The sequence below is a fragment of the Acipenser ruthenus genome, chromosome 12 (assembly GCF_902713425.1).
Source record: "Acipenser ruthenus chromosome 12, fAciRut3.2 maternal haplotype, whole genome shotgun sequence".
In the NCBI taxonomy this organism is placed as follows: Eukaryota; Metazoa; Chordata; class Actinopteri; order Acipenseriformes; family Acipenseridae; genus Acipenser; species Acipenser ruthenus.
The window spans coordinates 38,308,971-38,324,430 of NC_081200.1; the positions used below are offsets into that span (position 1 = coordinate 38,308,971).

General features: G+C 36.4%; 2 protein-coding genes across 2 annotated transcripts; one reads left to right on the forward strand and one right to left on the reverse strand.

Moving 5' to 3' along the window:
• Positions 1–1,751: 1,751 nt before the first annotated feature.
• LOC117416700 (T-cell acute lymphocytic leukemia protein 1 homolog) lies at positions 1,752–7,951 on the reverse strand. The gene is made up of 4 exons (XM_034028061.3): positions 7,823–7,951; positions 4,778–5,356; positions 3,728–3,819; positions 1,752–3,052 (listed from the first exon to the last, which is right to left on the reverse strand). Exons 2-4 carry the CDS (start codon positions 5,254–5,256, stop codon positions 2,622–2,624), a joined length of 1,002 nt encoding a protein of 333 aa, XP_033883952.1. The 5' UTR covers positions 5,257–5,356; positions 7,823–7,951; the 3' UTR covers positions 1,752–2,621.
• Positions 7,952–10,439: 2,488 nt separating this feature from the next.
• On the forward strand, positions 10,440–15,428 carry LOC117417197 (mediator of RNA polymerase II transcription subunit 26-like). The gene is made up of 4 exons (XM_034924625.2): positions 10,440–10,494; positions 10,661–10,821; positions 12,598–12,681; positions 13,077–15,428. The coding sequence occupies exons 1-4, from the start codon at positions 10,440–10,442 to the stop codon at positions 14,502–14,504; spliced, it is 1,728 nt and encodes a 575-aa protein (XP_034780516.2). The 3' UTR covers positions 14,505–15,428.
• Positions 15,429–15,460: the final 32 nt, after the last annotated feature.

The window sequence follows — 15,460 nt, forward strand, 5'->3', positions numbered from 1 at the left end:
TCAGGAGCTTGTATTCCACAGCAGTATAGGACTGCATATTGTTTATTAGCTACTACTAATACACCCCTAAACTAGCTTTATAAATAGCTTGACAGATTATCCAATTGACTTGATTAGATTAGTTAGCACTGTCCCCTTTAACAGCTATTTAAGAGAGCCATCAAAAATGTCTGAATAATTGTTAGTTAAGATGTTTTTCCGTTTCTACAAGTCATAGGAGTATTGTATTTAATCGTGTATTTTATTTTCTATCTTCAATATTGGACACATTTAGGAAGTTTGGTACCTAGGGTTTATTTTATTTATTTATTTTTTTTTTTTGGCAACTTTTTTTTTTTTTTTAATTTTTTTACACAATTGAATCATAAAACTATGGCCACTGATACTGGTATGGTAACTGACCACAGATAAAACACATTCAGACACTCATTTAAATAATAATAATAATAATAATAATAATAATAATAATAATAATAATAATAATAATCAGGGATACCAAAATGTTTGGTAAGAAAGGGGTCTGAGTGAGGAAACCAGGGGAATGAAATGGCATTTTCCCTTCAATACCAAATAATTGTACACTAAGTAGGCCAAAGTTGTGGCTACTTTGTTTTTTTAATGGATTAGTTTATACAGTGTAATAATAGAATGGGGAGGGGCTCCACTTCACTAACTACATATAAAACACACAACTTGAAACACCTGAGATTTGCAACATTTGAAGAAAAAGAGAAGGGCACACTTTATTTCAAGATTTTATCTTTTTAATAAAACATGATTTGTGATATAACATTGCATATATATATATATATATATATATATATATATATATATATATAGATAGATAGATAGATAGATAGATAGATAGATAGATAGATAGATAGATAGATAGATTTATTTTAAAAAAGCAGAAACATTTAAAATTAAAATAAAAACGTATTACATACAGTACAATATTTACTGAATGGAAGTGGCGTTTGGAAGTACAACTGCAACACAGAAACAAACACTGGAGAGAAAGAGAAGGGTGGGTTCAATGTACCATACTAATCCACAAAAAAATGCAGAACGACAGTCTTCATTATTAAATATGTATAGCTCAATTTATAAGCACACTAAAGAGAAGATGACTTGTACCTCTTAACACTAACATTAAAAAAGCAGTTATTATTAATATCAGAATATTACATCCATACATCCATGTTCAAAAACTTTTAAAATAAAAAAGGAAAAGACTAAAAGCAACCCCACAGTCTCACACCCCCATATGTTGCATATACCATGGAAAATACCCATATTTACATAGTATTTATATATCCTGCCTTTAATGCATGAAGATAAAGGTGATTTCCTTATGATAACCTAGATTACAATATACCTGCTGTCTCCAGGATTCTACCTCCTTTAAATTCTCCCATTTATTGATTGACACTACTTGTCGGGTAGCACTGTATACATGTAACATAATGCATATTAAATATATATCACAGCACACTGTATTGGCACAATGGTATGACTCGATTCCCACTGCAGTAGGATGGCACCATGTAAGTACTGGGTTACTGTACATTATCAGGACCACTGCACCATATTTGTGTTAAAATGTGTTGTGTTTCTATTGCTGGAAATGCCACAGTTGCTAAAGGTTACTACAAGGGTTTCTTTGGGGTGACATGCTCATTATATTATTATAACGGTAATGGTATTGAAAAAGAATAAGTCATTTAAAACCTTATATTTATTGGTTCTTATTGCAAAAAAAAAAAAAATTCAGGAGCTGCTCTTCTGTTCCATTCTCCTGCTATAGACACATCTGTTATCTACTTTGAAATTAAGCTCCTTCAATTTGGCTGAATGTAAGTAAACGGCTGTCATAATAATACGTTTTAATAGACCACTTTTCAATCACACTTTATTTAAGGAAATTAAGTTTGTAAGTATTATCTGGGGTTAGAGAATGTTTTGAAGCATATGAATAAACTTTAAACCATCTTTCTCAAACCCAATAATTAAATTTAATATAAAAAAAAGGTTTTAAAGGGATATTACAGTTTTTTGAGTGGGTCCAATGTGTAAAACAGAAATCCTTTTGAATGAGTTTTGAAACAAGAGAAGAGTGTAGATTTTATCTTTCGGCTTCCACTCCGTGATAAACTATAGTTTTTTATATACAGAAAGACTGGTCCCACATTATGGATTGAAACTAGCCTCAAATGAAGATACACTGTACCTTTTCTCTGAAATAGAAAAACAAAAAACTAAAGGTACCGTTAAAAAGAACTGTCCCATTTCTCTGTACTCAGTTTCCCATAATTGGGAGTTCCCAGATATTTGTAGACTGCTTATAACACCAGCCTGAAGTGTCTTCCCTGGGTGAGTCCATTGTTCAAGATCCACTGTGAATTAAAAACTTCAAAGGAGTACCTATTATAAACAGACTGAAGAAACCAAAATGCTTTCCTGGACCAATCCAATATAGAACGAGAAGAAAGCATTGAGTCACCTACAGCTCCTCTAATGTTCCCCAACACAGTCTCTCTCACACCCAATAGTGTATGTAGAGACGCTGTATTTATTTATTGGGCTTTGTTCCATTTTTTCCCACTAGTTTTTCTAACTAATCACCGTTGACCACTGCCCTCTAGTGGCAGGGTGGGGTGGCGCATATTCCTGGTTGCTGATCGGGACTCTACAGAATCCTGTTCCTCTGTGAAGCTGTCTGGGCTCACGTCTCCGTCCAACAAGCTACCGCAGCTGGAGTTGGGAGACAGCATCTGAAGGAGGTCCTCTCTCACCAGGCCGCTCTCGTGCCCCTGTCTCCCTCGCTGGCTGCCCTCCTCCCCATCCTCCTGGTCGCTCAGGAGCTTGGCGAGGAAGTTGATGTATTTCATGGTGAGCCGCAGGATCTCGTTCTTGCTCAGCTTCTTGTCGGGAGGGTGGGTGGGGATCAGTTTGCGGAGCTCAGCGAAAGCACCGTTCACATTCTGCTGCCGCCATCGCTCTCGGCTGTTGGTAAAGATTCGCCGAACTATCTTAGGCGGGGAAGCTGCAACTAGAATGAGAGAGAACACATTAGAGAAAGGATTCTTTAGTCTTGTTTATATTATAATGTAGTGCAGTATTTTAGTCAGCATAAGGTTGCAGTTGGAAATCTTTTAATTGGTTTGTGTTCTCGATTTTATGTCTCTTTAAAAACTCCCTTGACATCAGTATGGCTCTTTCAACCAAAATGTTTGTGCAACCCTTCTTCATTGTATAACTAATTAAATGTAAACCTTTTACACCATGTACAATGATAATCGGTTAGTGCTTATAAGTAGACAAACGTTTCAACAAGTGTCTTCATCAAATGTTTTATCCTCAAATACATTTTCAAAAGTCAAGACTCTGTTCTGTGGATCAGTCTGCACTGCAAAATATTACACCAGCTTCCTTGAAGGATTGGAGGCTGGCATAATCATTGAGGAATGTTCAATCCAGAACAATGAAACACCTTACAGACTTGTCATGAATAATTGCTGTCCAGGTAGGCCCAAAGGTTTCCTATTGAAAGTGATCTGAAATAAATGACAGATGGCACTCATTGGGGAAGATCAGAGAAAGACTGAATGTAGTCTTCCCTCTAGGTCATGTTAAAGACATGTTTACTTCCCTTTCCACTGTCTTTAGAACAGATCATAACAGCTAGCTGAATGTGCGTTTTAGCATGTTTACCACAAGCACGTACCATCAGCCACTTCCATTTCATACGGGACTGTTCTTCGTTTCATCCTGTTGTTGGGAAACATGGTGTACTGGTCTGGGTCTGGACCAAAACCACTGGTGAAATAATATAGGAATAAATAAGAAAGTTAGTAAACTGGTAGCATTGCATGAGTGTATCTCAGACATGAGTGAAATGATGCATGGGCCACTCAATAAGAAAATCAAACACAGAAAAGATTCATTTCATTGACTTTTACCCATGATAAACCACAGCTGGATTTTACTAGAGCTTTTAAACGCACTGAAGAATCCACTGGATTGGATGTACCATTTATGTATAGAATCCCAGGATAACCAGGGATAGGTGGTTGATGCAATCCAGTGTGTTTCCCAAGAGGGGAACAATCTCTGTTAAAAATGACTTGACTTGTATTAAAAGATATATTTATTTCAGGTACTTTGCAATTGCGATATTCAGGTTGACTGGATTGTCTAAAGAAAGTGCTGGCACCGAATCACTGACGTGGGCATGTGAAAAGAATTTATAGTAGGGGCATTCTACCTTGGAATACTAAAACCAGCTTTCAAAAGGACACTTTGACCATAATAACAAGTGTCAGTGTGAACAGTTTTGATTTCGGAAAACATTTCAAGCTTTCAGAAAGGAATGTTGCGATTTTAAAGTTTCCATTGAAACTTGACAAGCAGTAACTGAAAGCAAAAAAAAACAACCTCAAACCGTATAGGCGTCAAATTCGTTTTCATTCGATTCAATAGAGTTCATATCATAGGCAGAATGAAATAAGCAAACTGTTTTGTAAATGGTTAACATTGTTTGTTATGAATATATATGTATATATACATAAATAAATAAATAAATAAATAGTCAAACGCATCAATTGCCTTAAAATTTCACAATTTCACAATAAAGTTGGTATAAAAGAATGAAACGTGTGACCAAAAATCAAATTTATACATAATGTAACTAATAATCTATAAATAAATAAAGTATGCATTAAATAAAACGTACGTTCAAATGCAAAGAATAAAAAACAAACAAACAGACACGTACCTGTTAGTCGTGGAGAGAGGCTGCGCAACGTTACTGTAAAGCATCGCTCTGGCTGTGAGAGGAAAAGCGGGTGGACTTAGCTGCACCATTCGAGTTTCCCGCACAAGGTCTCGGGGAGGCAACGGCAGGGGTATCGGTGGTCTACACAGCTCCGTGGTCTGCACCTTCTGGATGATATCTCCTTTCTGTTCGCTGCCTTTTATATCCACAATCCCTCCTCTCCTGGCCAAGTCTATTACTGCCATTTCCTTTTCATGTTCGCTGGCATTGTACGCCGTTTCCTTGGTAACTCCATTAATAATGATACGCGTCCCGTTTTGGTGGTCTCCCGGGTCCCCCTCGCCCTGCAGGTCCTTGTCCGGGGCTGTCGTGCTTTCCTGTTTTTCACACGCCTCAGTCCCTTTAAGAGAATCGTGATGGGGAGACTCCACATCCCCCAGGCTGTTTGGGCAAAGCTCTGGTTTCAGTTTCTCCATCATTTCGTGGTTCGAAACAGATATAATCTATTATAAAAATTAACAACCCCCCAAAAAACGGTTTAGAAAATAAAAGCAACGAAGTGGTATCCCACGAGGTCACCTAAAGCAAACGAAAGAGAAGCCAGCGATGTTACAATGAGGGTGGATAGCTGTCATTTCATGCAACACTGTATTTAGCAATAGCAAAGACAATGCATAATGTACTTTCAGTGCGCATATTGTAGCTTGTTAGTGTTTACGCTCAGATTTCGAAAATACATAACTTTACATACTATCGCAACATTTAAATTAATTATCAAACGCGGTTCATATTCTCTTTAATCATATTCATAGGCACTAAAATACAATATATATGTACTTTTTTTAAAATCTAATTTTTAATTAAACTGTTTATTCCTACATTACAGCTGAATACAATAGGCCATATAGCCTAGTTTACCTGCCCATTCCTATTCTTAAAATGGTTATGTCGTACAGCAGAAGTTTTGTACAGCTTTTAAAAATAGTTCAGTCATTTTAATTTCTATTTTTGATCTTACCCATTTTAATAGATTAAACAGATATAAAACAAAAACCTTTACGCCGCCATATACGTGAACTGGTATTCAAATACACACGACTTTGATGTGAAAATTACCAGTACACTCAACAGTCAACAGCAAAAGGTGTTCTGGTTGCTGTGTATTCTTAACATTGCATTTTACACCACACTTTTCTTTAGATAAATAAAAAAAATTTCTATATATACGTACAGTTTTCTGCATTTCATAACTTGAAAAACAGCTGTCAGTTGTTAAACAGACAGACAGATATATAGATAACTTTCCCAAGACAGGTTTTATTGGTAAAATATGTCACTTATTTGCTAGTCTTCTTTAGAATTGTGTAGGCTTCGTTGTAATTTTTAACTTTAATATATCTGTAGCCTATATAAAACATATCCATGTCATTTTTTTTTCAGCGGGTTTTCTGTCACTGATAACGCACAACGGTTAAAATATTATCTAATGCCAGCACCTGCTTTGCTGTTTCAATTTACACGGGCTAGTATTAGAGCTGACAAGGAATTGCAAATAGTAATATAGTGACATCGATACTGAAAGTCAGTTTAAACTAGTTACACGCTTTCTAATAGCGTTTAAATACAAGCGAAAACAATTCTCAGCACATTTATTTTCAAGCAAGTTTGATGGTTTATTTTAAACTCGGTTCTGTTGGTGTGGATTTGTTATAATTAAGTAAATGAAAGAAGACAAATGTAAGAAAAAATCGAGATAAATATGAAAAATAATGTATATTATGTATAATATTAGCGTAATATCTAACATAGGCTAATATATTAATATATATAAATGTGGGACCTATAACACAAACACCACATGCAATAACCATGTTCCATTCAAAGCTAATTCTATATAACCAGTTCCAATTATTGGGAATGAAACATGTTTTTGAGATGGCAATATATTTGTATTCCCGATGATTTGTTGGAGGGCTGTGCCGTGTTCAAAATAGAATAGCTACACCCACAACTTTCAAATGAGATACATTTCCAGCGAATGCTCAATTTCGTAGTTTTACCATTGTTTTCGGAAACGTTTCGTGATAGTCGGTTTCAAATATATATCAAAACATCCCGTCACGGATGAACTGTTAAACTACATAATACAATCACTTTTTTTTTTTACTCAGACAGGGCCTAGAACAATGTATTACTGTTCGCGTTTTAAGATGACGAGATAACACTGGAAAAAAATAATACGCAGAAGAACCATCCCCAATCAATGTTTGTGTTTTATTTGGTGTTGCACAGACGTTCATTTTACCTCTACGTACCCTTCATTCTTTTGCATTTCACTGTACATCACAGCGTACACTGAACAATAGACATTTCAAAACGTTGCTATTTTTGGATCCTCCCAATGGCGTGGTTAGGAGACCACAAGAATAGTTTACACAAGAACAATACAAAAAATAATATTACACCTATTTTTGTATTTCATCGTTTATATTGGCAATATCAGCATTTTCCTGGATTTATTTATTCACACGAAAAACATGTTTGAAGATATTGAAAATAATCCTCTGAGTTTCCCCGTCTATTATCAAAACCGCATTCTGAAATATGTAGGCTAAAGTTAGCTAGTTTTAGGTGGAGAAGATACCGTAATTGTAGATATTTTTCATAGGGCCTAAGTATTAAGATTTATCAACGTGAAAATATACACTTAGATAAAATATTACTCACAAACTGCGACAAAAAAAAATATTAAATCGTAAAAAAGCCTGTTTGTTTTATTATGCAGAAATGGCTACATACTATACCCAGCTTCATTCGTTTTTAAGAAGTACTTACCAAAAGGCCGAAATTAAGCTCTTTCGTTTTAATAAAAGGAAAATACACAAATATGATTAACTCAATAAAACATACTGTCCAACTAATAATTCAATCATTTAAAAAATAACAATTATATATATATATATATATATATATATATATATATATATATATATATATATATATATATATATATATATATATATATATATATATAAACGAACTTACCGTTTGTATTTTGATGTTAGAAATTGTGTGGAGCCATTTTGTGTAGGGCCATCCATGTCTGATATTGTGGAGCAGTAAGTGCTGTCTGAAGGTGGATGTGGATTTGTATATAATTCCACAGCACGTCCAGTTTGCTATTTAGTATGTGGAGCGGAACACCAGGGAGCAATGTGTCCGGGCGAGATAAGAGAACAGCACTGGCCATCCCGACCCGATAAGCCACTAAACCCATTATTTATGAAATCATTCATTATTATTGGGCAATTTTGTCGAGGGGAAAGCGGAAAAATATTATAGGAATAACTTTGGAATACGTTGCATTTTAAAACCTGTGTACAGTAGCCTATATTGGAGGGGGAGGGGGGGGGGGGGGGGGGGGGGCTAGGGTGTCAAAAACCCACCGTAAACTGCCCACGTTTAATATTTATTTTTCTTCGAGATAATTAGTATTGCGGAGCGACTTAAATTTAGAGCTAAATACATTGTTGAGATAGGCTACTGGCTCGGCAAACAAGGTACTGTTTATTTATTTGTTTATTTTTAGGGCGGAGGCAGTTAAGGACATTTATTATATAATATATAATTTATTTATATAAATGTATCTATTTTTCCAGCCACACCAGGTAGGGGATATGGATATATATATATATATATATATATATATATATATATATATATATATATATATTATATATATATATATATATACCAGTATACAAGAATACTATGCTGTTTTGCAGAGCAGTCCTCCAATATATTAAATTGATTAGATCTGTGAATATACTGTCAATGGCATATTCTACAGGCTACTTTCCCACGACAACTATATTTAAAGCTGATGTTTTGCAGTTTAGAGACGAGGACAGTAGATTCTGAGCAACTATGCTGGGGGATGCAGGTTTTATACACCACACTCACAAGCACACAAAACGTTAAGGAGTTTATTTTCGGATATAGGGAAGCAACACTGAAATTAAGGCTGACGATACACGATATTCCAGTTTAAACAAAAATCTTAATTTGCGTGGTAATTGAAATGTGATACCTTGGTTTTTTTTTTAAATAACAGTTTAAAACAACAATACAAATAATCATAATATTACTGCTAATAATCCGTGAATGTAAATACATCGCTCTTTTTTTGTTATGGTTTTATGTATGTGGGGATGCCAGGCGATATTAAGAGCCACCATTATAAATCTCGAAGGGCCTCGCACCCTGTCGAAAGAGATAAGACATTATCAATTCCTCTCTGACCTTCAGTTATATAATCATCTGGGAATCAAACCCACGGAGACTGCAAACGGTAAACTGTGGCTCCCAGCATTTAACTGGTATGGCAACCGATAACATGTCTTTATTAAACTGTCTATATCCTACAAGCGAAATAAAACGTGAACTTCTTTCAAGGTGATCCTTGGTGTCAATAGCCCTACATCTCATTAGATGCAAAATGCATAATGAGGCTGTGTGGTCCAGTGGTTAAAAAAAGGGCTTGTAACCAGGAGGTCCCCGGTTCAAATCCCACCTCAGCCACTGACTCATTGTGTGACCCTGAACAAGTCACTTAAGCTCCTTGTGCTCCGTCTTTCGGGTGAGACGTAGTTGTAAGTGACAATGCAACTGATGCATAGTTCACACACCCTAGTCTCTGTAAGCCGCCTTGGATAAAGGCATCTGCTAAATAAATAAAAAAATAATATTAATAATAGTGTACAATGGATATATATATATATATATATATATATATATATATATATATATATATATATATATATAGTTAAATGCAAACCTGATAAAAACAGATGAAAGCGCAAAGTCCTCACAAAATATAACATTATCCTATATGATTCAGTAGCATTTGCATACATGTTTGACTGCTTGTCCAATACAGGCCCAAAAAAAAAAAAAAAGAAAAAAAAAAACATATCGGTACATGCATGTTTATATATTTCCAGTTCCAATTATTCCTGACATAAAGATACAATTGTAGACACTGTACTTTAAATGCTATTTTGTATAGAATCCTTGGTGTGGGTATTTAAAAGTTTTAAAACTCTTCAAGATTTTGATCATTTATATCAAGTTGTTTCGAGGTTAAATCGTGCTGAGAAGTTATAGTTTAATTGCGTTTAGGCGTTTATCTATCGGTAGGCTACCCCAAAACATACTAAATAACCAAAAATGTCTATACCTGTCCAGTATAAAAATAAATTAAAAATCTTATACGACAGATTTTAAACACATTATACTTATTTATTGATTTTGAGTGATTTTACACTGTTATTTAGGTAACACTGAGTTCACACAATTTTTTGTAATACTACTACTACTACTACTACTACTACTACTACTAATAATAATAATAATAATAATAATAATAATAATAATAATAATAATATACATCTGAGTTTTTCCTTTGTTGTAAATAGTTTCCATATAAGCAGTATTATCGACACGGACTATGAACCTGATACAACAATAATAACCTGCAAAAGTCAAGTTGGATATGCTGAATAAATCAGTCAGCTAAAACCTAAAATGTGTGATATTGTTATTGGACAGACTGGATGCGAAACTGAAGAATGCATTGCGTCCTAAAAAAAAAAACTAATCAATGAACAACATCATCGTATCATCTGGACCACAGAATGCGGTTCAGTATAATGAAGGTCAGGCAGTTACTCTATAAGAATCTGTGTTTTATTCGTTCTTATTAATTTGTACACAGTACTCTGCTGCCGCTATATTCGAAAATAAAGGGGCATTGAACACAGACTTTTTCGCGTCACGACCATCATCCGTGCTTAACTGCTTATCCCTTTTTGTCTGCCCCAGGAATCACTGAGTCACGACCCACCCGTGCAGTTCCAGGAATCATTCAGTCACGACCGCCCCGTGTAGTTCTGGCAGCACGCGTTAGTATCAGTAGTGCGCAGGAGCTTCACGCCGGGAAGGCAGTCTCTCTGTCACAATTAGCTCCCTGCAGTGGCTGGCAGGTAAGCGGAGGGCTGGCTGGAGTGAGGGTACACAGCTGACAAGTTTAACATGTGTTCTGTATTGCAGCACATGGATGAATGCATGAATATATACACGGCGTTTCTTATTTTTTTTTTTATCAGAACACTTAATTTCAGCATTAACTGGTGTGTATACTACTAGGCTACACCATTTAACCCCCCCCCCCCCCCCCCCCCAAAAAAAAGCCTTTCTAAGCCTATGTATTATTATTATTATTATTATTATTATTATTATTATTATTATTAGATAATAGTCTATTCTCACTGAATTATGATATTTCATTGTTTCTGGTGTTTTCTGTGTTTCTAAAAAAAAAAAAAAAAAAAAAAAAAAAATTGCATTAAGCTGTCATGACATTGTAAAGACCCATGACGATATCGACATCGTGTATATTAAAACTATAACAAACCGGAAGATGCATTTTTTTTTAACGTAAAGGTTTATGCACCCTGAAAAATGTGCACATTTAGTCCATCTTTTGTGTGGAGGGATGAAGAATTTTACACTATACGCTATAATAGCTACTCGCCAAATAATGCATCCCGCTCAGTAAGTATCGCATTGAAATTGCAAAACGATTTTTGAAACAGTGTAGACCTAATTTGAAAATGTACCATGGCCTTTAGCATCACGCGTGAATCCTGTAGTTCTGTACTGAATTAAAATATTATTATGATTATGCTACTAAAATAATTGTTTGTATATATGTGTGTGTGTGTATATATATATATATATATATATATATATATATATATATATATATATATATAATTTCATAGGTAAAATAGCTAATGTTTTTCTAAGCCTAACTGCGAGGTATGTGTTTCCCAATTAAAGCGACAAGATGTTGACCTTACTAAGATGGCGATAAAGGTGTCACATGCATGGTGACGTTACGGCGTAGAATAGCAGGGCGTGGTTGTTGGAGGGGGAGGAAGTTGTTTGTGTGAAATTTAATGCTTGGAGGATATCTAGGGGGGAAGAAGCGGTGTTTTCCAACTACTACATCTCTTTAAATAATGTGTCATAGCGATTGAATCTTCCATTAGTATTATTTTTTATTTGTTTGTACCACATATGCCAATTTGGAATTAAGGAATCGGGAGGCGCAGTGGATCAACTGTAAATAAATGGAAATGTTTTATTTATTATGTATTCGATATTAAAGATAAACACGACCAGTAGTTCGTGTCACATTCTTTCAAAGTAACGGTATTTCTGAGTGTGTTTTAGAAAGATTGATTCTAAAAAAATAAATAAAAAAAAATTAGCCACTATCGTAGAGTATCTTAAACACTATCCATATTCTTGTCAATTAAATGCCATTTCCCGCACTACTACAAATGTTGAATTTACAAAAACAAGAGTTACCGAATTAATAGCAGTACCTTGAACTCGACATTTTTATTAATGTGCACATTTTTTTTTTTTTCGTTTTCATTAGAGTTGAAACTATAGTCCAAGCTTATGTGTTCTGCGTATTGCAGTGTTTCTGCCCTCAAAAAACATCTCAAATAATTCAGGTTTGATGTGTAATTTATGCGCTCAGTCCCAATATAACATTTTGTTATGAGGATCAGTAAACCAACAGGTTTAATTATCTCTCCTGTAGGTCAAACAGATCAAGGGTAAAGATCATTATCTAACACAACATTAAAAGTATAAAATATTCAGTATATACCAAAAAATAAATATATCATGAACAAAGTTATTTTGGTGAATTCTAATTGAAAGTACTGCTGCTTGTGAATTAGGTGTTGAGCATAAACACCATAAAGAGAGTGGCGGAAGTTATCTCAACGCTGGAGAAATACCCCATTACTAAAGAAGAACTTGAGGTATGCCTGTTTTCTTTGGCCATGAATCCCAATATAGAGTTATATAAAAATGCTTAGCAATATTTGAATGAATTCACATGCACTGGTACACACAAAATCAACAGGCTGCAAAGCAAATCTATCTACGGGCAAGTTCTGAATCACTGGACTTGTTTTTCCAGGTAGTAACTTTAAGCAATTCAAAGCAATAATAAAGCAGATGTAAGACACACCAATAATGCATCTATTTTAATGCTTAGTACATTATCTGTATGAAGGTGTTGGGTATTTTTGAAGTTACCATTTCCCAGTTTAGTGATTTAAGCATAGGACTGGGCAGTTTACTCACACAACCAGTCTGATCAGTGTCGAACATGATATGCTATATTTTACTAATTTTACTTTTATTTATTTAGGAAACAAGATTGGGAAGACACATTAACAACTTGCGTAAGAAGACCTTGAACACAGAGCTTTCCAAACGAGCCAAAAGGCTTCTGAAAACCTGGAGGAAGATCGCCCTGGTTGGGCAGGAGTCAATGGTGGCAGCTCCTAGTGTTAGTGCAGAGGCAGACACAGACACACTGGAGATGACTATTCCAGAAACTTGTTTTCCAAAGTCTGCAGATGTGGACAACAGGAATGTTCCTCCTTCCACCAAAAACCTATCCTTCACTCAATACAACATGCGCCTAAAACAGGAGGTCACTGCAGTGGACAGCCCAGAGGTCATCTCCAGCCCCACGGCTGAGCCAGTGAGCCCGGGTTTCTTCCCCTATAGACCCGTCACCTCTTCTAAAGCAGTGCCCAAGGTCGCCAATCACAGGCATCTTGCCAGAAGCAACCAAGTGTCAACTGACCCCAATTCTGGTCACTCGAACCCTTGGCTGGGGAAACCCGAATCCTGGCTTAGAGTATTTCAGGAACCTGGAAGTTTGGAGGCCATTTCCCCAGCCAGTTGTAGCACACCTCCACACAGCCCGGCTGCTGTCAGTTCATATTACTCTACGATTCACAAGTGCCCCCAGTCAACACTGCCTTTCCCAGTCAGTCTGATAGAGCGTGTTGAAGAGGTGCAGCACACCAGTAGTTCTCAGCCCTCAACCTTTGACAACCAGAACACAAAGCCCCCAATATTGCCCGAGATTGTTTATAACCAGCCTAAGGACAATATCGGTTCACCAGTGCCTACAGGCTGTTTAGACACGGAAAGGATTCCTTTAAAAAACAAACCCAAAAGAGGGAGAAAGAAGGGGAGGCTCAAAGACTTCAGAGTGAACCTTGACGGCCCACAATCGGACACGATGGAAAGACCAGGGAGGTTAAAAGAACGGAGAATAACGTACAACCCCTTGACGGGGCAGATTATCCTAGCTAGTCAGAAGACAACAGCGGCCACTCACGATGTTGGGGTACTGGCGGTTAGCTGCGGTCAAGTTTCTGAGCTGCGGGAGAGGAACTTGCAGATTTGGGACAGCATGGACAAGCAGGACTGGAAGGTGTTTGCCAAAAACAAGATCATTCAAAAATACCTGAGCAGCCAGTGTCACAGGTGGTCCTTCTCCAGCTTGGAGCCTCAAGAATACCATGAACACTTGAGGGACTGCTGCCCCATTTCTCAGCCTTCTCTAGTGCTACCAACAGAGCCTAGCACCAGTATTTCTGGAGTCGGCCGAGAGGTCTCACTGGAGGACGTGCCTCGACTGCATACTCAAAACTGGCAGGGAGTTAACGGTTGTTATGACGACAAAGTTAACTGGTATGACTGGGTGCAGTGTATTTCATTGGACCCTTATAGAGACGAAGGAAAGTTGAATATTTTGCCTTACGTGTGCCTTGACTAGTGTCCCAGATTTGCTATAATTATAAAAAGTCACTTGGCATCTACAAGCTGTTCTGAGCAAAGACATTTGGCAGGACCATACAGTGTTTAACAACATTCTAGGACCACCCCATTTGGCACTGAAGTGTATTCTATCCTTAAGGGTTTACTCTTGTTCCCTGGCTTCAGAAGGTAGGCACAGGGTAATGAAACAGAATCATTTCTCCAGAGTCTACTTCCTGTGCACTGGTCCTCAGTCACACATAAACAGGATGCAGGTAAGTAAATGATGTAGTCTTTCCATGGAAACTCCATCCATTTACAAAGCATGAACATTTAGACAATGGCAGCAGCAACAGCACAAAGTAGCCAAGTGACATTATAAAAATCACCTGAAAGTTGCATTTCATTGCAGACCGGTTATTTCAGTATTGTTCGGAGACTTGAATCTTTTTGTTTTAAATACAGCACATTTATTTGTTATCAATATTTTGTGTTAGATTCATATGAACTTATTTTACAAACAGGTAATACTAGCAGCAACTGGCTGTTATCAGAGGGGTAGATGGATATCCTACTCATTTCCCACAAAGATTAGCAAAGCTTGAAGAGCATTTTCAAAAGCAGCAACAGGAGTGACACCTGGGAAATAAAAACATGCAATACAGTTGTCTTGTATAATAATACTTGTTTGTTTTTACAGTGAGTGGAGAGTGTATGGACTGGGATCCTTTAGGATCCTAGGAAAATGTCAATGAGGTACTAGAAACCGGATGAGCATTGATGCGCCGAATGGCATCCTCTGGTTGTTAACGATGCAATACATTTTAAGTTAATGCCCTTTACGCTTCAAAACAATTAGACAGGATATGGAGGAATCAGAAATTAAGCACATCAGCAGCACATTTTTCTCACAACGACACATTGTTTTTTAAAAAAAATTTTTATTTACATCTCATCTATCTCTCAAATAAATAA